The 27,121-nt window shown below is 39.6% G+C and overlaps 1 protein-coding gene across 1 annotated transcript in view; it reads left to right on the forward strand.

Moving 5' to 3' along the window:
- The window catches only part of RABEP1 (rabaptin, RAB GTPase binding effector protein 1), a 116,985-nt gene extending 89,897 nt beyond the window's left edge, over positions 1–27,088 (forward strand). Inside the window, exons 12-18 of the mRNA XM_055133825.1 lie at positions 9,870–9,968; positions 11,485–11,625; positions 16,177–16,366; positions 16,893–16,948; positions 22,034–22,132; positions 23,321–23,437; positions 24,265–27,088. Coding sequence (XP_054989800.1) covers positions 9,870–9,968; positions 11,485–11,625; positions 16,177–16,366; positions 16,893–16,948; positions 22,034–22,132; positions 23,321–23,437; positions 24,265–24,366 — 804 coding nt within the window. The 3' untranslated portion in view covers positions 24,367–27,088. The remainder of the gene's footprint in view (positions 1–9,869; positions 9,969–11,484; positions 11,626–16,176; positions 16,367–16,892; positions 16,949–22,033; positions 22,133–23,320; positions 23,438–24,264) is intronic.
- The last annotated feature ends 33 nt before the right edge of the window (positions 27,089–27,121 follow it).

Consider the following 27,121-nt stretch of genomic DNA (forward strand, 5'->3'; position numbering starts at 1 on the left):
TTTGGTTTTTGTTCTGGGTTCACACCTAACAGTGCTCGGGGCTTATTTCTGGCTCTGTCATCACGGATCATCGATGGTGGTACTTGGGGTATCATTCATATTAGATGTCAGGGATTGGCAGTGTGCAAGTCAAACTCCCTACCCACTGTACTATATAGCTCCAGCCCAAGAATTCATTTTTCAGGGTAGAGAGATAACTCACTGGGCTTAGTACATGGTCCCCAGGTACCCAAGCACACAAAATAAAAAATTTTTGTTTTGCCGGGAGCAACTTGTTAATGGGGGCTGGCAAAGATTTTTGGTGCAGTAAGTTCTTAGTGAATTGCTGGAATAGCTGCTTTCTTGGGTAGACTCGAAATTGTACTTGTCCAGGCCCTCTGGGTGTATAATCATATTCCAGAAAGAGGTCCTTCTCAATGGAGGCACTACTGTGTAGTGGAAGAGCCCCTTGGCAATAGGAAGGAGGCTGGCTTGTGACAATGTTGATCACAGCTAGTTTGCCTTGGGCACTATCCCCAGCACAGTCACTATCTTATTGTGGAGCCAGGCAAGCCCAATACCTTGAGGCTTATTAAGATTAGAGTTTTTTTTATAGGTTGTTTTTTGGTTGTTTTTTTTTTTTTCTTTTTGGGTCACACTCAGTGATGCACAGGGGTTACTCCTGACTCATGCACTTGGGAATTATTCCTGGCAGTGCTTAAGGGACCATATGGGAGGCTGGGATTGGAACCCGGGTCAGCCCCGTGCAAGGCAAACGCCCTACCCGCTGTGCCATCGCTCCAGCCCCATTGTGCCAAATTTTATACTTTATATTTTAGTATAGATTTTAAAATTTTGATTCTTTCCTATAATTTTTGTTTCTTTGCTGAGAGCTATGCTATTCTTCATTTTAAAAGTTTTTATCTTGGGGTTGGAGCGATAATGCAGCAGGTAGGGTGCTTGCCTTCTACGCAGCCAACCTAGGTTTGATCCCCAACATCCCGTGTTGTCTCCCAAGCATCTCCAGGTATGACCCAAGAAGCAAATAAATTAAATAAATAAATAGATAAATAGATAGATAAATAAGAAGAAGAAAGAAAAAGAAAGTACCTTTACCTCAAGCAGCATCATCAGAATACATTCATTGATATCTTTGATAATTCCATCATGGGTTTGGCATGTATTTGTTTTCTTTGCTTTTGAGAAGTGTTTATTTTTTATCTTTCACTGTTCGGTACTTTTAGATTGTATCTCAAAATTGAATATTTTATTGTGTGGCTCTTGGTTCTCTTAATCTGGTGAGATTCAGTTGACAAATTGTCTTACCTTCTGTAACTGTTCAGTTTAAAAATAAGTAAGCCAGAAAGATAGCTTAGAGGTAGGGGCTTGTGTCTTGCATGACTGTTCCTAGCAGAGGATAACACTGCTGAGCCTAAGCAACAATCCATTTCCTGGCCCTTGCATTGAACTTCCTGACTCAGTTGACTAAGCGGTAACCCTAGATCCTCTGAGTATTGCTTGGGAAATAAAATAAGCTTTTTAAAGATAGTAAATAAAGTAAGCTTTTTCTATGCAACTTTGGATTATTACTTATATATACAGCTCATTGTTAAGTGTGAGACTTGTTCATGCTTAGAATTCAGGACTTTTCCTACCTCTTTTCTTTCTGGCTTGCTCCTTTACTCTTTGTTTCACAGGAACTCTGTTATTGGCCCTGTGTTAAGAAAGACAGTTTTATTTCCTGTGCTCCTGCAACTTTTGTAGCTTTACAGCTGGGTACCATTGTATAGTCCTGAACCTGGAGTCTGGCATTTTCATGATCTTAACTGATTCTCTCGCTGAGCTGTCTACCTCTGACACCTCTTAGTGTTCACCCTGAATCTGTGTATTACCTGAACACTGACAGACTGACTAAGGTCTGTATGAGATGGTTAGAAGACTACAGGGACTGTCCACCTTTTTGTTGCTACATAAGCATTTGCCAACCCCCCGCTACCCTCCCCCTGGCCCCAACTCTGTCACGGTCATCTGACAAATATTTATCTAAATTCTTAAAATAGTTTTGACATTTTAATACAGAAAACAATAAATATTTCCTAATGATGGTTAAAGAAAAGTAGTGGTAAGGAGTCTAAATAATAGTGGTATGGTTGGCCATACATGGTGCCAGGGATAGATCCAGGGTTGGCTATATGTAAGGTAAATGCCTTACACCTTGTACCATCTCTCTGGCCCTGTCCATAGTTTTTAGGTATTTCATGATAGAAAAGGGCAGTTAGTGGGAGAACCATAGAGCTAGTACAGGTTGTAGGACTAACAAGTTAGCAAGTGACTAACCCTGGGTACCAGATATGGTCCCCTGAGTACTAGGAGGAGTGATCCCTGACACTGCCTGGTATGGCCCTGTCACCCACACCTGCCAGTAGAAAACTGTTAGTGGGTGGGAGTGGGGATGGGGGAAAGACTATAGTGAACTTAGCATATAATTTATGATACCAGAAATCTCAGCTTTCCTTTTTGTCATCAGACATAATCTTTTTCTTTCAACCTATATTAAAGGGAACTTCTGCCATCTATAGAATTTTGAGGGCTTGTGTTGTTCAGCATTTTGTATTCCATGCATCTTCTGTCTTTTTTATTTTTATTAATAAATCACCATGAGGGTACAGATACAGATTTACATATTTTTGTGCTTGTATTTCAGTCATGCACTGCTTGAGTAACCATCCCTCCACCAGTGCCCGTTCTCCACTGATGATCCCAGCATCCCTCGCACCCCCTCATCTCATCCCCCCACCCCACCCTGCCTCTTTGGCAGGGCATTCCCTTTTGTTCTCTCTCTCCTTTTGGGTGTTGTGGTTTGCAATGGAGGTATTGGGTGGCCATCATGTTCAATCTATAGTCTGCTTTCAGCACGCCTCTCCCATCCCGAGCAGGTCTTCCCACCACACTTTACTTGGTGTTCTCTTCTCTATCTGAATTGCCTTTTCCCCCAGCATGTGAGGGCCGGCTTCCAAGCCATGGAGCAAACCTGGTACTTATTTCTACTATTCTTGGGTGTTAGTCTCCCATTCTTTGTTTTATATTCCGCAGATGAGTGTAATTCTTCTATGTGTGTCTCTCTTTCTGACTCATTTCACTTAGCATGATACTTTCCATGTTGATCCACTTATTGCATCTTCTGTCTTTCTTATGAGACGTTTACTATTAGTTTGTTTTGGTGGTGTGTATGTGTGTGTGGGGGGTCATTGCTTGGGGCCACATCTGTTGTTGCTCCTTTAAAGGTTTTCCTGGTATTTTATTTTGATGATGGTTTTTAGTTATGCCTAATTTATTCTCAGGGGCTACACTAGCTCTGTGCTGGGTATTGTGGTCCTCTTGCATACAAAGCACTCAACCTGTTGAGCCATCTCTGTGGTCCAGCCCTGGCTATTTCTTTATTTTTATTTTGTTTGGCCACACCCTGCAGTGCTCAGGGCTTACTCCTGACAGTGCCAGGGAGCAAGTGAGATTCATGGCCAAAGTGGCAAGTGTCTTACCTTTAGTACTATCTCTCTAGCCCCTCCTGGCTATTTTGGATATGTTCTTTTTGACTTACTATTTCCTCTGTTTTCTTTTTAAGTTTTTTATTTTATTCTATTTTATTTTACTTTAAATTGGGCCACACCTGATGATGCTCAGAGCTTATTCCTGTCTCAGTGTTCTGGGGACCGTATGAGGTGGTGGGGATTAAACCTGGTTGAGCACACACAAGGCAAGTAAGTGCCTTACCCACTGTACTATCTCTCTGTCTCCTCCCCCGCCCCCACCCCCCCCACCCCTTTAAATCATTTAGGTAACTTGGATTTTGTTTTAGCAGTTTCACTCTGCTATATATTCCTCAGTGGTTCCCCCAACCCCCTTAAATGGGATTCACAGGATCTCTTGACTTCTCCAAATTGATATCTTAGATACATTACTTTAAAATAAAGACTTGTTTTTGTTGAGATGTACATACAGTAAAGTGCACACGTCTCAAGTTTACAATTAAATGGATTCTAATGTAAAAAAATGTTATCAATGTATTCATTGATTTAAAAAAAATTATCAATGTATTCATGACCTGGATCATGACATTGAATGTTTCTGCTGTTTTCGCCTAATGGCCAATCTGCTTATACATAGAGGGAAATACTGTTCTGACTTTTAGCACTGTTTTAGTATTACTTGTTATTGAACATCATATAAATAAAATCATATCCAGTATTTTGTAGTGAGCTATTTAATCACTGTATGAATAATATGAGACTCATCATTTATTAATCCATTCTACAACTAATGGATTTTTATTTTTTTGAGAGATGTTTTTGGGCCACACTTAGTGGGCTCAGGGACGACTCCTGGCACTGTTCTAAGGGGTCAGTCTTGGTAGTACTTTTAGGGACCATATCTGGTAACAGGCATTCTACTGGGTCAGCTACATACAAGACAAGTTCCTTAACCCCTTTACTATCTCTTTGGTCAACAGTTGAAAGATTCTTGGGTTGATTTTCCAACTTTTGTTTACTTGATGTTTGGTGAGGGCAACACCTGGATGTGCTGGAGGAACCAGGTGGTGTAGGAGATCATGCTTAGGACTCTATAATATAAAGCTAAAGAGTGCCCGGGGGCTGGAGTGATAGCACAGCGGGTAGGGCGTTTGCCTTGCACGCGGCCGACCCAGGTTCGATTCCCAGCATCCCATATGGTCCCCCAAGCACCGCCAGGAGTAATTCCTGAGTGCATGAGCCAGGAGTAACCCCTGTGCATCGCCGGGTGTGACCCAAAAAGCAAAAAAAGTGCCCAGGCCCAGTGGCTATCTCCCTGGCCCATTTTTATAGTATTATTTTACCTATATTTTGATTTTGAACATATGTAAGAGTAAGATTATAGAGTTTGTATAATTATATTTTTAGCTCTATTTCCGTTATCCATTTTTTCTTCAAATGCAATGAACCTTAGTATTGATTGTATCTACATGGCTTTTTACCCCCTCTTTTGCATTTTCCATCCTCTTTATTTTAATTTTCAACAGATGTCTCTTGAATTTTTTCCTTCAAGTAGATATAATTGGTTAAACCTATATCCACTGAAAAAATTCAGGGGTATTGTGATTTTTGTTCTCTCACTTTCCATCCTTTTTTGTTGTTGTAATGACCCAGGGTCACACATGTGATTCAGTCTTCGATGGTGATTGCACACTTTTAATTGTGATACATTTACTGTGATGCTAGAGATTCCAAACAACAGAAACTTCGGATTGTATTTAATCTTATGGTACAGTGCCAGGGATTGAACCCATCCATCCACTGCCACTGAGCTTTCCCAGGACTCCCATTGAATTTTTAAGTTATTTGACATTTTTAGTTTATTTCCTTTGTGCTATTTTTTATTGTTTGCACTTCTTAATATGTGTTTAAATACCTGAACAGAAGTCAGAGAAATAATCAGGTATAAGATGTTTACCTTGCATGCAGCCAACCCTAGTTTGATCACCACTGTGGTCCCCCAAAGCACTCCTGAGCACAAAGCCCGGAAAATGGCTCCTGAGCACTACTAGGTATGGCTTCAAAACACCAAATAAATATAAACATGAACACATAAATACCTGAATGGGCCAAGAATAGTTATAGCATATGTCTAATAATTTGCATCTGTGGGTTAATTACAGTATTTTTCTACTACAGTTTTTAACTTTTTTATTGATGTCTAGGGGACTGTGCTGATGTGAAGGAGCCAGCCATTCCCAGCAGTGCTCTTTGGCTACCAGAGCCATATCAGATCTTGTCTGGGGGATCATATGGCATGAGGTGTTAAATCTTAAGACCTTGCACATGCAAAACATATGTGTTATCATTTGGTCCATGTTTCTAGCTGCTTATTTTTTTAATTAATTTTTTCCTCTTTCTCCTTTAAAAAAATTTATTTCTTCCTCAGTCATTTTTACTTTCAGGTTAGATGTTGTAAGTAAAAAATTGTTGAAATAATAAAGATCCATTTTCTCACAAGAGGCACGCAATTAGTAATACTAACAATCCTGGATCACCTTAATTCCAGTATTAGAAATTGAGGTTATCTGAAATTGTAAATTTGTATTGTTTAAAATCTTTCTCATGGCCCTTTGGGAATTGACTCTGAAGTGCAGTGTGTTTTTTTCAAAGGTCCCTAGGTAGGTCCTGAACTCTTACTTTAATTTTTTTTTTGTGCGTCTCAAACATTTTGCTCTACTTCTTAGTGTCATCTGTTTCTTTTGGAATTTGCACATTCTTTTATTTATTTATTTTGGACTGGAGCAATAGCACAGCGGGTAGGGCATTTGCCTTGCACGTGACCGACCCAGGTTTGATACCTCCATCTCTCTCGGAGAGCCTGGCAAGTTACTGAGAGTATCTCACTTGCACAGCAGAGCTTAGCAAGCTACCCATGGTGTATTCGATATGCCAAAAACAGTGAGTCTCACAATGGAGATGTTACTGGTGCCCACTCGAGCAAATCGATGAACAATGGGATGACAGTGCTACAGTGCTATTTATTTATTTATTTACTTATTTATTTTAGTTTTTTTTTTCTTTTCAGGAACCTTGCAGCAGAGTAATGTTTTGTTTGTTTGTTTTAGCTTTTTGGGTCACACACAGCGATGATGCACAGGGGTTACTCCAGGCTCTGCACTCAGGAATTCCTAATTCCTCCTGGGTATACTCTGGGGACCATATGGGATGCTGGGTTGGCTGCATGCAAGGCGAGCGCCTACCCACTGTTCTATCACTCCAGCCCCTGCACGTTCATTCAAAAAAGAGCTAGTACAAAATGTTGCACTAAATTTTTGTTGTTATTGTTGTTTTTCTATTTTTCAGTGGAGAATTAATTTATATGATTTAATCTACCCGTACTGGAAACAAAATTCTCATAATCTTTTGTTTTGATATTTTGTTTTGTTTTGCTTTTTTGGGTCACACCGGTGATGCACAGGGTTTACTCCTGGCTTTGCACTCAGGAATTACTCCTGGCGGTGCTCAGGGGACCATATGGGATGCTGGAAATCAGACCCACGTTTGGCCTCGTGCAAGGCAAAGGCCCTACCCACTGTGCTTCATGATGCTCAAGAGTAGCTCTAAGCTCTGTTTAGAGGTCACTCCCTGATGGTACTTGGGAGACTTGCAGTGCTGGGGAATCAAATCTAGGCCTCCTGCATGCAGAGCATGCACACTTAGCCAGGTAAGCCACATTTCTGGCCACATGACATCAACCTTTTCAGTTTTATCTGTGTTCTGCACCACACCAAGCTGTGCTCAGGGCATATTCCTTGTTCTGCGCTCAGGGATCAGTCCTTGTTGGCTTGGGGTGCCAGGGATTGACCCAGGTTGGACACACACAAGGCAAGCATTCTACCCACTGTACTATCTCCCTGACCCTGACAATAACATTTTAGTGTCTACATTAACATTCTTCAAATATATTAAGACAAATTTAAGAACTTTTGGGACTGGGAATGAGTCTTAGTGGTAGAGTGTGTACTTCATAAGTGTGAGGCTCTAGGTTAATTTCCGTGTGGCTCCCTGAGTACTCCCAGGACTCATTTCTGAGAACCATCAGGTGTGGCCCCATGACTAAGAACCAAGTATGAGAATGAAAAATTAATTCAAAGGAGTTTAAGAGTTCAGTGTTGCTAGTCATCTTTATTGCTTTTAGACAATTTAATTTTTTTAATTGAATTAAAGTTTGATACACAGTTACAAAGTTGTACATGATTGGGTTTCAGTTTTATAATGTTCCAACACCTGTCCTTTCTCCAGTATGCATTTCCCACCACAATATCCCCATTTTCCCTCTTCCCCCTTCTCTCCCCCTTCCCCCACCTGCTTCAGTGCAGGTACTTTTCTCCTCCCTCCCTCTTTCCCTCCCATCTCTCTCTCTCTCTCTTTCTCATTATGGTTTGCAATACAGATTCTGAAAGATTATCATGTATATCCCTTTACTTACTTTCAACACTCAATTTTTGTCCAGAGTGATCATTTCTAACCATTATGTCATACTGATCCCTTCTCTCTCCTAACTGCTCTTTGCCCCTCACATACTTGCGGCAAGCTTCCAGCCATTGACCACTCCTCCTGGCCCGTTAGACAGATTTATAAGATTGCAGCAGTGCACTCTACATTCTGAACATCTCAACCTGAACATGAGATGTGTGATTCTTCTTTTTTTTTTTCATGATTGAACTCACCCTAGATACCCTCTTTCCCTCCCCCCCTTCCCTATAATCTCTAAAACTATTTTATATCTTACAAAAATAAAGAAAGATTGCAGCTAATTCAGAGAATATTTATCTTTAAACTGTTTTATTTTAGGAGAACTCTCAGCAGGGTACAGGGACCCTAGGGATAATTCCTGGAAATACTCACCCAACTGGACCAAACAGTTCAATTTTACAGCCTGAGTGTATGGCAGTGCTTAGACCTGTAATGATGGGGATCACTAGGGTCACCGTACCAGTGCTGGGGTGGGGTGGAGGGGCACTAAGACCACACTGGAGGTGCTTGGAGATTCTGGCAGTACTGAAATAACATGTGTTACCAGTTGTACCTATGACCTTGTACTATCTCTCCAGTCCCTAAACTATCCTTTTTTTTGCTTGGAGGTATGGGATAGACACTTTCAATTTATATTTTCTAGCCCTTTTTTTGTTTGTTTTTGGGGCCACACCGGCTGTGCTCAGGGGTTATTCCTGACTCTGCACTCAGGAATTACTCCTGACAGTGCTCAGGAGACCACGTGGGATGCTAGGAATTGAACCCATGTGGTACCATTTGGTACCATTCAAGGCAAGTGCTGAACCTGCTGTACTATCTCTTTGGTCCCATATTTTTTTAGCTTTTGAGAGGGCAGCAGGGAGCTCCCAATGGGGTGCTCAAGGGGCCCTGGGACTATGTCAGGTGGTCTTTGGCTGACTGGGCTGAGTGGTTCAGTGCTCAGGCCCACAGATGCATTGGTGCTCAGCTCTTTATTGCTGGAGCCTACGGGCCACCCCAGCGATGCCTGTGGAATCATGTGATATATGGGATTGAAAAGGATTGCTACATGCTTTACATGTTCCCCAACCCCTGTTATATCTCTCTGTTCACCCATTTTGTTTTTTTTGGGGGGTCACACCTAGCTGTGTTCAGAGTTTACTCCTGGCTCTTTATTCAGGGGTCACTTCTTGAGGGCCTCTGAGGACCATATGTGTTCTGGGTACTAGGGTCAGCCGCAAAACAAGCAAGCAGCTTAGCCTTGTACTCTCTTCAGCCTCTCTGAACCTTTTTAAAAGCTTAAGAGTAGCACTGCAATGTAGCACTGTTTCCCTATTTATTGTTCATGGATTTGCTTGAGCAGGCACCAGTAACGTCTCCACTGGAGACTTGGTTACTGTTTTTGGCATATCAAATACACCACGGGTGGCTTGCCAGGCTCTGCCGTGTGGGCGGGATACTCTTGGTAGCTTGCTGGGCTCGCCGAGAGGGACAGAGGAATGGAAATTGAGTCGGCCATGTGCAAGGCAAACGCCCTACCCGCTGTGCTATTGCTCCAGTCCAAATCTTCAGAGTAATATTTATAACGATGATACATGGATTAATATCTTTGTCTAGAGACTAACAAACAGAATATCATTTGATCATGTCTGAGTTTGGTACCATCTTGCATTATTTGAAAGACCAGTGCTTTGGTATATTGCAGAGGCACACATATCTACTGAGTAAGTGGTGAATGGATTAAAATGAATTAATAAAACATCAGTTATGGACATTAAGGGGTCAGGAGATAGAAAAACTACTTTTAGAATAACCATTTTGAAGCTCTTTTTCTACAAAGAAAAATGTGTTGTTTTTTCTTTTAAGATATCTGCACTTGTCCTGAAAGCCCAAGCATCTGAGATTTTGCTTGAAGAATTACAACAGGGGTTTTCTCAAGCAAAGAGGGATGTTCAGGAACAGATGGTAAGTTAATATTTAAATAAAGTTTATTCTCTTAAATATGTTCCTTTTTGTCCTATCATCTTTTGATATGATTTTAGCTCCCTGACCAAAGCGGTTGTAGTTATGTTCCTTGGGACCTATAAAACATTAGTAATAGGCAAGAATGTATCAAGAGATGCTATTTTAAAAGACTTACTTCTTGACCAAAACCTCTTAAACTTACTTTTCTTATTTGAGGAACTTAATATATTGTGGATCATGATTTTTCAGTTCCAAATGCAAACTAGAAGTAGAAATCTCTCAAAACTCTAATAGGTACAAATTTTGAGGAATTATCATTCTTTTCCTGAAATTATTTAAAGAAACTTTATTCATTTCCCATGGATTTCATTGAACACATACAGAAATTGTTGTGATGAAGAGAAATTTCCAGGAGGCTATTTTTGAGAGTTTTAGGGCAGTTGGTTGACATATCAGTTCCCCAGGTTTGGGCCTTGTTTCTTACCAATCTGGCTCAATTTGTCCCTTCCTCGCTCCTTTCTTTCTCCCTCGTCCTTCTTATAATTTGCCTTTTGAAAATTATAGCAGAATTAGTCTTGCTGGAATGACCCTAAAGATATGGATCTTATGCAGATCTTCTAAGGGTGACAGGTAGATAAGGCCCTAGATCACAATGCAGTGGGTTTGGTTTGGTATTAGACCCTTTGTTTGTTTTGTGGGGGGTGGTGGCAGTGTTAGGATTTAGGACATACCTAAATCCTAGTGTGTGTTCGGAGTTTACTCCTGTATTCAGGAATCACTTCTGGCTGTACTTGGGGGACCATATGCAGTTTTTAGAATCAGACCTTGGTCAGCTGCATATACCTTAATTCCTGTACTCTCTCTCCAGCTCTGGATCAGTATCTTGATTTGCATTCAGCTCAGGTTGAAAGATGAAAGATCGGAAAGAAAGCTCAAAGGGTTGAAGCACATTGCTGGCACACATGATCTCCTGAGCACTGCTGAGAGCAATGCCTGAGCAGAGTCAGGAATAGCTGCTGAGTACCACCACATGTAGTACCCCACCCCCATCCCAAAATGAACCTTAGTCACTATTTAGGGATCCTGGACCATTTACAGTGATCCTGAGTTCAATATTTAGATACGTAATAAAAGATGAAGATGATTCATGCTGTTTCTCTCTACTTTCTATTAGATATATGTCACAAGGAATAAGGAGTTATTTTGAAATACATGCTTTATTTGATTATAGATCTTGATTGTATCAGCTACTTCTGCTGAGCTAGAGAACTTTCCATAGTTCAGGGATAGATGTGCATGAAGGAGTCATTTCTTCTAAGCTGTTGGTCAGATATGTATTCATTGTCTGTCACCTTACATATATGTAAAGACAAAATAAATCTGAAATTGCTTACAGAGTTTTGTATTGTACCATTTTTTCTAATCGTCATTTAATTTGGACTTGTTTTATTCTGATGCAGCTATCAAATACAATTTGCCCTTTTGGGGCTGTGATTAGAATCTGTTTCTATTTCAGGCAGTGCTGATGCAGTCACGAGAACAGGTTTCTGAAGAGCTGGTGAGGTTACAGAAAGATAATGACAGTCTTCAGGGTAAACATAGCTTGCATGTGTCATTACAGCAAGCAGAAGACTTCATTCTCCCAGATGCTGTAGAGGTAACTTATTTTTCCACATGATTAAAGAATATTTAATATTATAAACAAATCTATTTCCTGAAACATCTATAAATTTTTCTTAAAAACAAGTTTTTTTGGAATGCAGTTTACATACCAAATAATTTATCCATTTAAATGTACAACTGAATGTTTTTTATTATAATTTCAAATTTGTGTGCAAAAAATTTAGAACATTTTTATTACCTCAAAATGAACCCCTTAATCCTCTAGATGTCTCTTAAGGCCCATCTCTCAGCCTTAAGTGATTACTAATCTATTCCTATCTAAAGACTATTCTGTTCTGGATTTTTATATGATGGGAATCACAACATTTGTCATCTTTTGTATCTAGCTTCTTTTTTTTTTTTTTTGCTTTTTGGGTCACACCTGGCGATGCACAGGGGTTACTCCTGGCTCTGCACTCAGGAATTACCCCTGGCCATGCTCAGGGGACCATATGGGATGCTGGGATTTGAACCCGGGTCGGCCGCGTGCAAGGCAAACGCCCTACCTGCTGTGCTATCTCTCCAGCCCCATGTATCTAGCTTCTTTATCTAACATGTTGGTAAAATTTTAACCATTCCATAATTATCAGTATTTTCCCTTTTTTATGGCCAAATAATATTCCACCATGTGGCTCTTTGCTTCATCCATTTGTTTATCAGTGACCATTTGAGTTGTTTCTGCTTTTATTACAAATAATCATAACCTTTCTATATGATTATACAGTTTTGATGTGGACATGTTTTCATTTCTCTAGAATATAGATATACTATTGGAATTGCTAGGTCGTATGAGTATTTAATCATTTGAGAATATCTTCACCTCATCACCAAGTCTTTGGATTTTAGCCATCCTGTCACTGTCACTGTCATCCCGTTGCTCATCGATTTGTTTGAGTGGGCACCAGTTATGTCTCTCATTGTGATACTTATTGTTACTGTTTTTGGCATATCCAATACGCCACGGGTAGCTTGCAGGGCTCTGCGAGAGGGGCGGAGAAATCAAACACAGGTCAGCCTAGTGTGTATAAAGTAGTGTCTTGTTGTGATTTTGATTATGACTTCCCTAATGATTAATGGTATTTAGCATGTTCTTGTGTGTTTATTGGTCTTTGTAGTCATTGGAGAATGTCTATTCTGATTCTTTGCCCATTTTAAAATTGGGTTACATCTTTATATAGAATATTTCATTCTGTAGCAGGTAAATGATTTGCAGATGTTTTCTAACAAATGTGCAATATGTATATATATATACATATATATTTTTTTTTTCTGTTTTTAAAATTTGTTGCCTCCAAAGTAGTACTCTGGAGGTTCATAGGTCTCTTCCAGTGATACTTGGCCAGCTGAGCCAAATATTTCAGTGCTAGGGTTCAAGGATGCAGAGCTGCTCACGCTCTATGGTGCCGGGACCATCAGGGCCACACCCAGCTATGCTAAAGTCATGCTTAAGCTCTGATCAAGCTATGTTTTACTGGGGATCAAACATGCATGCAAAGCTTGCACTTCTGGCCCCTGTGCTATCTCTCCATATCCCCTGTGTATTATATTTTTTGCTTCCTCCACCAATATCCCCAGCTTCTTGCCCCCTTATCAGGCACAAATGAAATTACTTCGATTTGCTTGTTACAATAAAGATGGCAGGTGGAGGGCTAGAGCAATAGCACAACGGATAGGGCATTTGCCTTGCACACGGCTGACCCGGGTTGATTCCCAGCATCCCATATTGTCCCCTGAGCACCGCCAGACGTGGTTCCTGAGTGCAGAGCCAGGAATGACCCCTGTGCATTGCCAGGTGTGACCCAAAAAGAAAAAAAAAAAGGCAGGTGGAGTAGTCAGAAAATAGATCAATAAAAGTCAATTTGAGAGGATCTCACAATGGTGTTACTAAATGGTGTCTGAGAATTTATTAAACGGGATAGTGCTGATTGAGCCTTCTGTGTTGTTTTTGCTCATTGAACTTAGTGGGTTTCTGCACAATTTCTCATAAAATTTTCTATGCTCCTATTGGATTCTTCATACTGTAAAATTTGGAGGAGGCGTCAAGCTACCTTACGCTGTAGGAGCTGTGGAGCTGAGTCATTTGTATGCTGGATGTGGTTGGTGTGGCAGTTGCTGGGTCTGTCCTGAAAGGAGGGAAGTCTGTCCACCCCCATTCCGAGAAGGTGACAGAGTTTTTAGTCCAGAGAATGATCTACCTGGGATGATTTGACAGTTTGGTGGCTTCTTCTTCAAAAAAGAAGTTGTAATTGTCAAATTTGTTTTAAAACCAAAATTATAGGGGCCAGAATGATAGTAGGGTACCTGTAGGGTACTTGCTTTGCATGTAGCTAGCCTGGATTTGATCCCCAACAATCCATATCATCCCCCAAACTCATCAGGACTGATCACTGAGCCCAGAGCTAGTGGTAAGCCCTGAGCACAGCCTCTAAAACTTGGATCTCATTCTTTTTTTCATATACAAAGTAACAATATTTGGTTTATGTTTGTTTGTTTTATTTTAGTCATTTATCAGGGCTCCAGTGTATGTTTTACCTTTATCTCCTTGTTCTGTTACTTCTAGCTCAACTTGTGTGGTCTCAGCTCAAGTAACTAGCACTCTAGAGGGAGCTCTCTCCTTTCTGAACTGGTGACTGATTTCATCAGAGAAAGTTTTCAGCCTTTCGTTGTCAGTATACCACTTTCTACTTCTGTTAAAAATTTTCTCCTTTGCACATCCGCGCCAACATCAGTTGCTTCTGTTCTTTTGGATGTGCCAGTCTCTGTGGTGTGAGGTGATATCTCATTATTGTTTTGATCTGCATCTCCCTGATGATTAGTGATGAGGAGCATTGTTTCATGTGCTTTTTGGCCATTCGGACATGATGGCCATTCAATACCTTCATTGCAAACCACAACACCCAAAATGAGAGAGAGAAAAGGCTATGCCTTGCCACGGAGGCAGGGTGGGGGGTTGAGGTGGGGGTGGAGGGAGGCACTCTGGGACCATTGGTGGTGGAGAATGGGCACTGGTGGAGGGATGGGTACTTGAACATTGCATGACTGAAACGTAACCACGAAAGTTTGTAAGTCTGTAACTGTACCTCACGGGGATCCATTACCAAAATATAATTAATTAATTAATTATAAATAAAACAAAAGAATGTTTCTGGAAAGAGGGTGTGGGGATTGGGGGGGTGTTGTGCAGGGCACCTGAGGACACCTGAGGATATTGGTGGAAGATTGCTGATAGTGATGTTGGTTTTGGAGTTAAAACATTGTATACCTGAAACTATTATCTGCAGCATTGTAAATCACGGTGCCCAAATAAAAAATAAAATGGAAAAAAAAACTTTTTTTCTCCTTTGGCAGAAAAAATGCCTCTCTTTCATATGCTCTGGAGATTTGATTTCTCTCTTTTTTGAAAAAAAGTGCAAGAATACTGGGGTCAGAAAGATGTAGTACAGTGAGTAGGATGCTTACTGTGCACAAGGCCGGCCCAGGTTCAGTCACCAATCCATTCCATATCAGTCCCCCAAGTCCCACCAGGAGTGATACCAGAGTGCAGAGCCAGAATCAAGCCCTGGTTGGGTGTGGCTCAAAATCGAGGGGTGGGGGGATTAACAACAGTCCTTAAAGGATGTAACTATCTAGTTTAGAGGCTTTGATTCTTTGACCCGTTTCAGTAACCTTAAGGTGATTTTCCTTGTGATTACAGTTTATCAGTTGCCCTCTTTTTTTTTTGTTATTCTTTTTCTTGTTTCTTTGAATAACCAAAATATTCTAAATTTAGAGAAATAAAAGACCTTAGCAGAATGTATTATAGAAAAGCAGTTGTTCGTCATAGACATTCTTTGCGTTATGTGCCTCCAATGTAATCCCTTCGCAGTATTCCCAGGTGCCCTTCCACCCCATAGCCAACCCCCATGGCAGGCTTATAGCATAATACTTTGCTGATGGTGGATGTTTCAACATATATTAGAATAAATGAGTAAGTAAATGAAATATATCTTCTTAAACTTACTTGTCTCTGAGTTTTACTCGTTTTGGTCCTTATTCACTAACTTCAAATTTAACCAGGTAATAGTAGAAATTCCCAGCTATTCATAATGACTCATGTTGTAAATCAATTAATATTTTTATTTTTATGTTCTTATGAGACTGTTCTGAAAGGAAATAGATGGTTCACCGTAGGTACTGACTGGAAATGTCTCTTTTCTAAAACAAATTGAATGTGGGGCTGGAGCAATAGCACAGCGGGTAGGGCGTTTGCCTTGCACGCAGCCGACCTGGGTTCGAATTCCAGCATCCCATATGGTCCCCTGAGCACCGCCAGCTAGGTGTGACCCAAAAAGCAAAAAAAAAAAAAAAAAAATTAAAACATATCGAATGTAAACATGGGAAGGCTGAGTCTATTGAAACCCTAAGTGCATTAGAGTTCAAGTCTTAGATTTCCAGCCATTGAAAACATCTGAAATTCTGGTTGCAGATTTTTAGCTTCATTTGTTGTTGTTGTTTGTTTTCTGTCACATCTACAAACCTAATAACCATTTTTTCCCCTTATATCCAGGCACTCCGGGAGTTGGTATTAAAATACCGTGAGAACATTGTTAATGTGCGGACAGCAGCTGACCACATGGAAGAAAAGCTGAAGGCTGAAATACTTTTTCTGAAAGAGCAGATTCAAGCAGAACAGTGTTTAAAAGAAAATCTTGAAGAAACTCTGCAGCTAGAAATAGAAAACTGCAAGGAAGAAATAGGTGAAGATAAAAGTGATGTAGTTTAAAATTTGAGGCACTACAACTTTAATTATATGAAGTAATATATGTCATGGAATATATAGAAGACAAAAATATAGAAAATAATAAATAGGTCATTTTCCTAGATGTCCTTATAAATTCAGTAATTATGAGTAACAAAAACCAAAAAAATGATTATTTTGATAGGAGAGCTGATAACTTTCTGACATAAGATGAGTCATTTTCTTGTAGGACTTTGATAATGTTCTTCATAAATATCTTTTCACCGTCCATCCCACAGAGTTATGTAGATATTTTATAGAGAGGTACTTTATGACAAAATGTGCCATTACCTGAGCTTGGTGATGGTACTGATTGGGAATGATTTTTAGAAAAGTGTCTAGTTGAATATTCCTGTCCCCCTCACTGTTTATGTTTGTATGACTTCTTTGAAGAGACTGAGCTTGTGATAGGGGTATTTCAAGGACAAAAAATTTCTAATGCATAATAACACATGGTAATACTTGCCTCTCTTTTTCTCGTCTAGCCTCCATTTCTAGCCTAAAAGCTGAATTAGAAAGAATAAAGGTAGAAAAAGGACAGGTGAGTGTCATGAGTTTCAAGTTGATTCTGTTAGCAACTATTATTTATTGACTCCGGCTGTGTTAAATTCAAGATATATAAAATAAAATAGACAAAGTCCTTGCTTTTAAGGAATTCTCATCTAGAGGGAGCAGGACAAAGGATAAGGGCATGATGATACAAGTTGAGACCTTTATCGAGCCTGCTTTGCCAGGCCATGTGTTGACTAAACTCTCACTTTTTAAGTTGTGGGTCAATAATTAAATGTGTGAATCACAATGGGGGGGCGGGGAGCAACAATAAAAGATTTCTGAGTGCCCAGTAGCCAGAAATCAATTCAAACTTGAATCAGTTCAGACTTGAATGTGTAATTAAATGAATCCTGGCACTTCTGGCCATAATTGCCTGTGTTGCATTCTTCAGATTAAAAAGGGGGTCACAAATGGAGAAAATTTAAGAAGTCATGGACAAAAGGAAGGACAGGGAAGACTAAGATATGACTGTAGCCTGGAGTTTCCACTATAGTAAGATAATGCTTGTGATATGATATCTATAAAATGCTACGTAGAATTATATACAGAATCTTTTATAAACAGGAAATGATGCATTCTAACTGGTTTACAGTTCTCTTGCTGTTCTCTTCCCCCACACCACACCCTCCCCCTCCCCCACTCTCCCCTCACCCCCACTGTTGTTATGGAAGCCAATTCTGCCAGTGCTCTAACATTCTCTTTAACAATTAGAACACTTTGGGTAAATGGCCTTATTCAGTATATTGGCCTCATTGTTGATGCAGTGACCTTTACTCACAATGACTGTTACAGTTACCATTTCATCCTCTCTCTCACAGCGATCATTGACTTTGTAGCCTTACTCTTCCTTTTTTGTCTCAGCTTCTCTTTAAATTATTTCTTCAGAAAAAAAGTAATGATTTCTCTGTGACAGGTCTCCTATTAATGCACTCGTGATTTTTGACTGAATCTCTCACATCATTTTTTTTAAATTTGTTTTTTAATTCAGTTACAGTGAGACACAGTTACAAAATTGTTCATGACTGGGTTTCAGTCATAGTATATTCTTTTTTTAAAAAAACCTTTATTAAGACACCATGGTTTATAAATTTGTTCATAATAGAATTGTTTCAGACATACAGTATTCCAGCATCAATCCCACCACCAATGTTCCCTTCCTTCTACCAGTGTCTCCAAGGTTCCCTTCCCACTGCTCCAGTTTGCCCCCTTTTGGGAGGCATATTACAAATTCATTTCATATTACTTGTTCCAACAAAACAGGAATGGCAAATGGAATCAATAAATCAAGAAAAACTATTTTGTGATGATTGATTGCTATGTTTTAAACTTTTCTTAATCTAGTAGAGAGCACCTTTAGGCACCATTAGTGAGTACCATACTCAGTGCCACCTGTTGAGAAGTTTTTCTTGTCCTTTAAAGGAGCTCTTTTAATACTTGTTGCAAAACTGTTTTCTTTCAAGTTTATGAATTCCCTAAGCTGCTGCCTGTCCATGAAAGTATATAAAGTATATTTAAAATATATCACTACTTTAGATCTGAATGAAGATAAAGCTGGACAGAGATTCTTGGTGAGGTGTTCATTTTGTTGAGTAAACAGAATCATTTTCTTCCATACTCTTCTGGCTCATAAAGTCTCACTTGATAGATCTGCTATACATCTTACAGACTTACTTGTGTATATAAGTTTTTGTTTTTTATCGTACTGCTTTCAGTAGTCTGTGTCTATCTGGATTTTTTTGTTTTGAGTTTAATGTATCTTGGAGTTGTCCTAGGTAGATCTGTTTTTACTGGTACCCTTTAAGCCTCTTGGATCCCGGTACCTATATTTCTCAACTGTGAGGAAATCTAATTGATGTTTTTTCTTTCTTTTCTATTTTTTTTGCTTTTTGGTTCACACATGGCAGTGCTCGGGGTTACTCCTGGCTCTACACACAGGAATTGCCACTGGCAGTGCTCAGGGGGCCATGTGGGGTACTGGGGATTTAACCTGGGTCAGCTACATGCAAGGCAAATGCCCTTCCTGCTATTACTATCACCCTGGTCCCACTATTTGTGTGTGTGTGTGTGTGTGTGTGTGTGTGTGTGTGTGTGTGTGTGTGTGTGTTTTATCACATCTGCCTTCCTGTTCTTCAAGGACTGATGATTTTGTTTTTTCATGTTTGAAACTTCAAACACCATGATTTTACAAAGTTGGTACTCGGTGTTCCAACACCAGTTTCACCACCAGTGTTACCTTCCCTTCACCGGTGTCAGTATCCCCAGGTTCCCCCAACACCTCCCAAGCCTGCCCCCTTAGCAGGCACAAAATAATTAACTTTATGTTGCTTGTTATAACTTGTATCTCATAATGGCATAGCTAAAGTCATTGATAATTTACTGAGGTGTTGTGTGTTAGTCTTCAATGTTACTGGTTTTGCTCATTAAGTTGAGTGGACTTCTATGCAACTTTCTCATGTAATTTGCTATGTTCCTACTGGGTTGTCAGTACTGTGAAATTTAGAGGTGTCACTCTGCTGCATATACAGTTGTGTACTCTGGGAGCTGTGGAACTGAAATGATTCATCAGCTGGACATTGCTCAAAGCTGAGCTGTTTGTATGTCAGAGGAGGTTGTGTATGTGTAGAACACTGTTCCTTCCAACATGGCGTGGACTTGGCCTGTCCCTATCCTGAGAAGGTTCCACAGATCGAGACCTAGAGACCAGGGCTGCCTGTGATAACTCAGCTGCTGTGGCATCTCTCTCTAGTGATTCTTACACTGTTCTTCTTGAACTCATTCTGTAGTTCTCTGGTGTGCTGTTCATTTCTTTTCAGACTAGTTTCCACTTTCTGCTCTATCCCTAGTGGTTTCCTCCTCATCTTGGAACTCCTTGATCTTTGGTTCAACTTTTATTCTGCTGTTCAGAATTTCTGTTGAGTTTTTTTAATATCTACCATGCTTTTCATTTCTGTCGTTTCTGACTATAGTAGTTTTCTCATTTCAACTCTTAACAGTTTCTTAAGTTTTGCTAACTGCCATCACTTTGAATTTGTTGAACACCTTCATCAGATCACTAAAGACATTGTTTGAGGATTTACTGAGCTGGTTGGTTTTGTTTATGTCTTTGGTCATATTGTTTTCATTCACTGAACTTAGTGGACTTTCTACATGTTTTCCCTTTTGATTTTCTAGTGACTGTAGTTAGATTCCCTGGAAGATGCTGAGGAATATTCTGGGGATTCCTCTCTTTCTTCTCTGCCCATTCTGATTGACAGAAAACAATTGGGAGCATGTAATTTGTTGAGTAGATAAATTTGTTGCATGACCCACATAAGCAGCTGCACACTTAATAATGATGAAGGTGGGATGTGGAGGCTCTTGGGACCCACCCGGTACGGAGGGACTCTGTCCCCCTTCTGGAGTACAAACAGTGATGTCAGCCCAAGGCAACCTCTCCTCGAGTGGCAGAGCAGCAGGCAGAAGGTCTGAATCACGTCTTTTTCAGTCATCTTTTCAGGCTTTCCTGTTGATTATGAGCCTTGAATTTACACTTTTTAACTGGTCTTTTCTAATAAGTATACAGTAGTAAGGTGCCTCCTATTAAGAGGATAAAAGTTTCTCTTTGGATAGCACTTGTCAAGCTACCAGCACTTATGTCCCTCAATAAACATGGTTCTTGAAAGAATAATCTCAAAAGTAATATGGGGTTGAAGAGATAGCACAGTTGGAGGGTACATGGCTGACCTTGGTTCCGTCTATCCCTGAGCTGGATGTTGCTAAGAAACCAAATACACAAATAAATAAATACAAACACATCATTTATAAAACATGCACTGCCTAGCCTCCTTGTCACCCTTTACCCCACAGTAGTTTGGCTTCAGCCTGTACTTTACTGTCAAGATTGCCCTGTCAGAAATTACCAGCAACCTAAATGTGCCCCATTCTTTCCACTCACATTGCCTTTGTGGGGTACTTCAATTCTGCCTTGACTTATTCTAACTTCTTTTTTTGGCTCAAAAACTTGCCCCCTTCCAATTTATTGTCATAGTGAAGTCAAAGTGAGCTTCAAAAATTACAAATAATTAAGTCTCAGTCTAATTAAAAAACATCCAGAGGTTCCCTTTATATTCAAGATCAAATCCTTCTTTTCCTATCTGTTTATTTTTGCACCCCACCCAGCTGTGCTTAGGGACTCATGATCAAACCTAGGGCTCTCACATGCAAAGCATGTACTCCAACCCTTTGCGCCATCTCTCCAGTCTCCCACTCCACTTGGAGTCCAACCACGACATCCTGCTCCTCAGTCGTAGCTTCCAGAGCCCTGGCATATCATGCTATAGGGCAGGCAAAATCACTAGTTCCCGAATTCTTTTTTTCTCTTCGGGTTTTAGGCTACAATTGGCAGTTCTCATGTAACTACTCTAGTTACATGCTCTGAATTGGTTCATTTCAGGAATCATGCAGTACCAGGATAGAACTCAGACCCTTTTGCATGCAAAGCATGCACTCAGTCAATTGAACTGTCTTTGACATAGATACTTTTTTTTTTTTTTTTTGCTTTGGTTTTTGGGCCACACCCAGCAGTCCTTTGAGCTTACTCCTGGTTTGGTGCTCAGGGATCACTCCTGACTCTGCTTGCAGCACCATTTGAGGTGCCAGGGACCAAACCATTATTAGCCTTGTGCAAGACAAGTGACTTAACCTCTGTACTATCTCCCTGCCCGTGAGCTCATTCTTTATGCTTCCTCTTTTGAGGAGCTCTCTACCTGTCTCGCCCTTACCACCTTTCACTTCCCCATAAATTTTTTATCTTCACCATATTTCTAAGAAAGTCCTTCCCAACATTTTGGCAGAATTAGTTTCTTCCTCCATGTTTACATACTATAATCATTTACATATCTTTCTTGATTTCTCCATCCTAGATATTAAAATACAGTAGAAACTAATAAGTGTTTCATGAAAGAAAGTTACAAGATCTACAGAGATCTAAACATTCAAGCATAAACTGTGTCCAAGACATTGGGATTGAGTGTAATTCTCTAGACCACAGTTTTGTCCAGGCAGTTTCTATACTTTTTCTTTGCTAATTTCACAGCTGGAGGTGACATTACAAGAGAAGTCTCAACAGCTTGAGAGCCTTCAGGAGATGAAAATCACTTTGGAAGAACAGTTAAAGAAAGAGACTGCTGCAAAGGTGACATGTGTATATCTGTATCTTTATCTTTCTACATATATATTTTTTCCTTTTGGCTTTTTGGGCTATACCTGCAGTGCTCAGGGCTTATTCTGGCTCTGTGCTCAGGAATAACTTCTGGAGATGCTCAGGGGATCATCTGAGTGCCAAGGATTGAATCCAGGTTGACTGCATGCAAGGCACCTTACCCAGTGTACTGTTTCTCCAGCCCCTAAGGTGGTATTTTTGTTGGTAATTTAATTTAAAAGCAGTACTAAGCAGGGGGAATTACATCTTACCTTTTAAATTTTATTATTGTTTGACTAGTGCAGTATTTAAAAGTTGGCAAGTCTTGCTACTTATAGAAGTTAATTGATCTCATCAGAGTTCAGACAGATCTGCACACTTGCTAAGGTGCAGACCTGTGTCGGAGGCCAGTAAACATTTTAGGCATTTGGCTAAATGCCTAAAAGGGCCATGAGCAAAACTTGGTACTGCCTATAGTTAGAAGCTTGGCTTTGAAAGGGGTGTTCACTTAATTTGTCTGTAATGCTTTGAATTGTACTTGCTGTTTGAATTTAGTTTAATCCAGTTAGAATGAAATGATGTGAGACGTGAAATTAACCAGTCAACATGTATTAATTGAAGTAATTATATATTTGGAAATTAATTGGTATTTCAGTAGTCATAAAATGTGGGGTGGTTTCCTAGAAACCTCAACAACTGTGTGGTCATACTTTTAAGTGAAAAACACTGAGGTCGTGTTCAATAACCATTTGTTTTTAGAAAGACTCCCACAAAGCCCTGCTGTTGTTACCTCTGTAAGGGAGATTAGAGATAGCTGGGGTCATTTTCATTGAGAATTTTCCTGGCAGATGCTTTACTGAGGACATTGTAATTATAAAAAAAAAAAATCCACTGTCTGTTATTTTTTATGATTCATTGCTGTCACCGGATTGCTGGGGGTGAGAATGTCAGGTGGAGGAGGAGGTGCATCACATATTTTTTTATTCTTTCACACGATCTTCAATTCTGGGTTTAGAGCAGGTAGCTTAGGACTTGCATCCTTGATTTCTAAAAGGTAATTAATGGAATATAGGAATACGGGGCAAGTGTACTTTGGTGTTTGAAAACTACAAGCCTCTAGATTTCCTAAGTAGTTCTGACCCAGGGTTCTCTGACATTCTCATTTAAAACTTGTACCTTCAGGCTACTGTTGAACAACTAATGTTTGAAGAGAAGAACAAAGCCCAGAGATTGCAGACAGAACTAGATGTCAGTGAACAAGTTCAGAGAGATTTTGTTAAGCTTTCTCAAACCCTTCAGGTGAGCTATTTGGGGAACCTCTAGAAGCACGGGGGCTTGGGGATCAGAGGTGGGGATTGGAGGTGGGGTTGGGGATTGGAGGTGGGGAGGGTCTTTGTACTCCTGAGAAACTCGTAGTTCCCAACTTGACAACTAAAAATGAAAGTTTAGAGACTGTGGCTGCCAACAACCTTGGCCACAAATATCTGCTTGGCCATTCAAGTCAGAGTTTATATTTCAGACCTTTTTCCTTTCCCTCTAATACCCTTCTAGTTTTGCTTCATAGAGTATTAATTAACTACTTGACATAACAGGCAAACCCTTCCCAACCAGACTTATTCCTACATTTTGTTCCTCTTTGCCTCACATTTTATACTTAAAAACAAAATTTAAAAAATTGTGGTTTCTTGGCCACAGTATATTTTCTTATAGTAAGCATCTGTGTTTCATTACCCTTTTTATTCCTTTAAGACATAGCTTGTTTGCCCTTTACATGTACTTTACATGCTCGTAGTCCCCAAGCAGTGCTAGTGTCTTTCCCCAAACCCCATTGCTGCCTTGGTATTTGATGGAATACCTACAGTAACATTTAAACTCCCTATAACCCCTATAATTCAACTGAGGATTCTAAAGGGTTAAGTCTCATTTGTGTTCATAGTCCCAGCACCTTATACTAGGTCTGTTAACGGTCCTTGGTAAATTGCTTTCAAATTTAACCATTCTTGCTGTCTTCTTGGAAGTGACAATTCTATGTGGAATTAATCTGTTCTATCTCTGCTAAACTAACCAAAGTGAACTAGGAAACATTGGTGCTATCAGCACTTAATCGCATTGTATTATTTCTCCAGGTGCAGTTAGAGCGGATCCGGCAAGCAGACTCTTTGGAGAGAATTCGGGCAATTCTGAATGATACCAAACTGACAGATATTAACCAGCTCCCTGAAACATGACACTCTGATGGCATGGCATTAGCCTGCACTTTGGGTTTTTAACTCTTCTTTAGAACAACATTAATTATTTAACTCTTAACTGAAGAAGTCACAACTACAAAAGACTGGAGACTTGTTTATTTCTAGTGCGGGAGAAGACTGCAGCACAGGAACAGCAGTCAGTCAGGGTAATTTGCAACAAAAATACCTTTCGAGAGGAACACTCACAAGACTACAGACTTGATTTCAGATAATGTGATCTGATTTGATGATGGATCGAATGCTGTTTCCTTGCCTGCTTTATCCAACATTTCCCTACCCTAAAGCAACATCCCAATAGTGTTTGAACTTAAAACTTCTGTTCATAGATATTGGAAGAGAGAATTTTTTCTGTTGACTAGAGTTTATCAGTAACAGTATTCGGCTAGCAGAGGTATAGTAAGCTGTATGAATATTTTATATTAAAATATGAAAGTCTGAGATCAGGCCAATGGCTAGTGACTGTCTTTTCTATTTCAGTGGTTTGGCTTTTTTCCCACTATTTTATCTTGTGTTGGAAGCCCTTAAATGCTACTGAATCTTGCCTGAGAATAAGAAGACATCCACAGACAAGCAATTTAAAAACTAAATTAAGAATCTGAAAATTTGGTTTGGGCTCTTTGTACTGGAGTTAAAGGAAAAGCACAAGAAACTCTTTGCAAGCACTTTTTCGGCTACCTGGATGACTTTTGTGGGCTCCCAGGTACCATGGTCAAGTTGAACTGGTACCACCCACCTATTTGAAAACCTCAATTATGGATCAGTGGAGGGGAGGAAGGTGGTACAAGTTGTCTAATAACATCTAGTATAAATTCACAAGTCTACTTATTTTCAAACTCCTGTAATGGGTCTGAGTACAGATTGTTTCAAAAGTACCAAACATAAAATTGGTAATAACTAGGTTTGAAAGATACCCACTTTGCATTTTCCCTTTATAATTTATTCTTGGAGTTTGTTAATTCTTATGGTGAAATTGGGGAAAACTTGGTTGTTATATTCATCAGCTTGGAAATATGCTTTGTTATTTCTGTGAGTAGAATGAAATTCCTATGTGAAGAAAGCTTCAACTAATTATTTTTGCCTTATGAAGTTTTGCAGAAAGCACAAGGACTGGATGGGTTCACATTCACTACCTGCTGCAGACTAGCCAATAGAAAGCTACATTGTAATTCATATAGGTGGTTCTAAAGTAAAATTGTTGGTATCAAATTCTGTGTGGCTGGTATTACATTACAGCAGTGTACTTGAAGGTATTTTTATGGAATTAAGTATAGATAAGTTGTCCCACTTAAAGCCACCATCAATGACTTAAAAATTCTTTGTTACAAATGAAGTTATACAAAGTTAGTTTTATTCCATAGAACAGTGGGTTACTGTTGTAGTCTTGAGTCATAATTATGAATTTAAAAGCAAAACTGATTATGGAAAATAGTATTATGGCTTATTATCATGCATGAGATATTTAAATTGGCTTAAAATCCCTTTGTATTAAGTGTTTCTTGATTTAGATAAAGGAATCATGTTCTTTGAGTTACAGGATATTAATTCCAAAATACAATCAATTTTAATGATGTAAGCAGTAGAACTAACTCCTTATCTCCCAAGCAAGTTTGTTCCAGGTTATTAAAACTGGTTGTCAGGTCAGGATATATATTCATTCTCTTCCTAAACTAACTAGCTCAGCTCCCAGGGAACTGATCTGTTTAGGTAACTTGCAGATGTTTTTCTTTAAAAGACGGTACTATATCAATAAAATCATGATTAAAGGATAATTAAATCTGTTCTTATTACCTGGCAGATGGAAACTGATGGACCCACTCTGTTGAGAAAAATATCCTAGATAGAAACAAATTAAGACTGAGTTTTGTTAACCTATTTTTGATATGAACCAAACTATTGATAGTCTCCTGGTAGAAACAATTACTTTAACTGAGTTTTCTGTGTAAGTGGAAAACTGATAGATACAGAAGGCAGATGAATTAGCACTTCTAGATAAAACAACAGTTGGGTTTCATGAGAGTTTCTTTGCTTGTTAGCCATTAAACATGTTCTCACGCATGTCTAATCTCATTTACCTCTTACCTGTTATCTACCTAACCATGTGGCTTTTAGTTGGTCTTTTAACATTTATAGACAGGTTCATATTACCTTTCAGAACTCATTGGCAGGTAAAAGGCATGGCTCCATGGTAAATGCATATTTTACATATATGTAATGAGTATGAAACCAGCACTGCAAGAAATAATTTTGAGGGGTGCGGAGGTTTGGAGCTACTCCTGGCTCTTCTCAGAAGTGACCTGCCTGGCAGTGCTTGGGAATAGGTGGTGCTGTGATTCAAGCTAGGGCCAACGCATGCAAGGAAAGCACCTTACCATCTGTACTCAGCCCTTGTACTCTTCCCCCAATTTTTTTTTTTAAAGCTACATAAAACTAGTTGAGAACAAAATCATATGCTAATACCAAGCTATTTCTTTCTTTCTCCCTCTGAGGTCTTATATACACCCACTAAATTATACTTTAGGAACTAAGGACAGAGCCAAACTCAGATCTGAAAGGTAATACTGCCTGTTGAATAAGTGATCTAGGAGTAGGCCTTGCAACTATGGTTCTCTGTCCCAAAAAATTTCAAATGTAAATGTTTAACTGAACTGAGGAGTGTCCTTCAGAAGAAAGTGTTCAAATTAAAATAAGCTGCTGCCTAGTATGTTGTGTGGTCTTTTCCTTTGAATTCTAGGAT

This window comes from Sorex araneus, chromosome 3, assembly GCF_027595985.1.
Source record: "Sorex araneus isolate mSorAra2 chromosome 3, mSorAra2.pri, whole genome shotgun sequence".
Taxonomy (NCBI): Eukaryota; Metazoa; Chordata; class Mammalia; order Eulipotyphla; family Soricidae; genus Sorex; species Sorex araneus.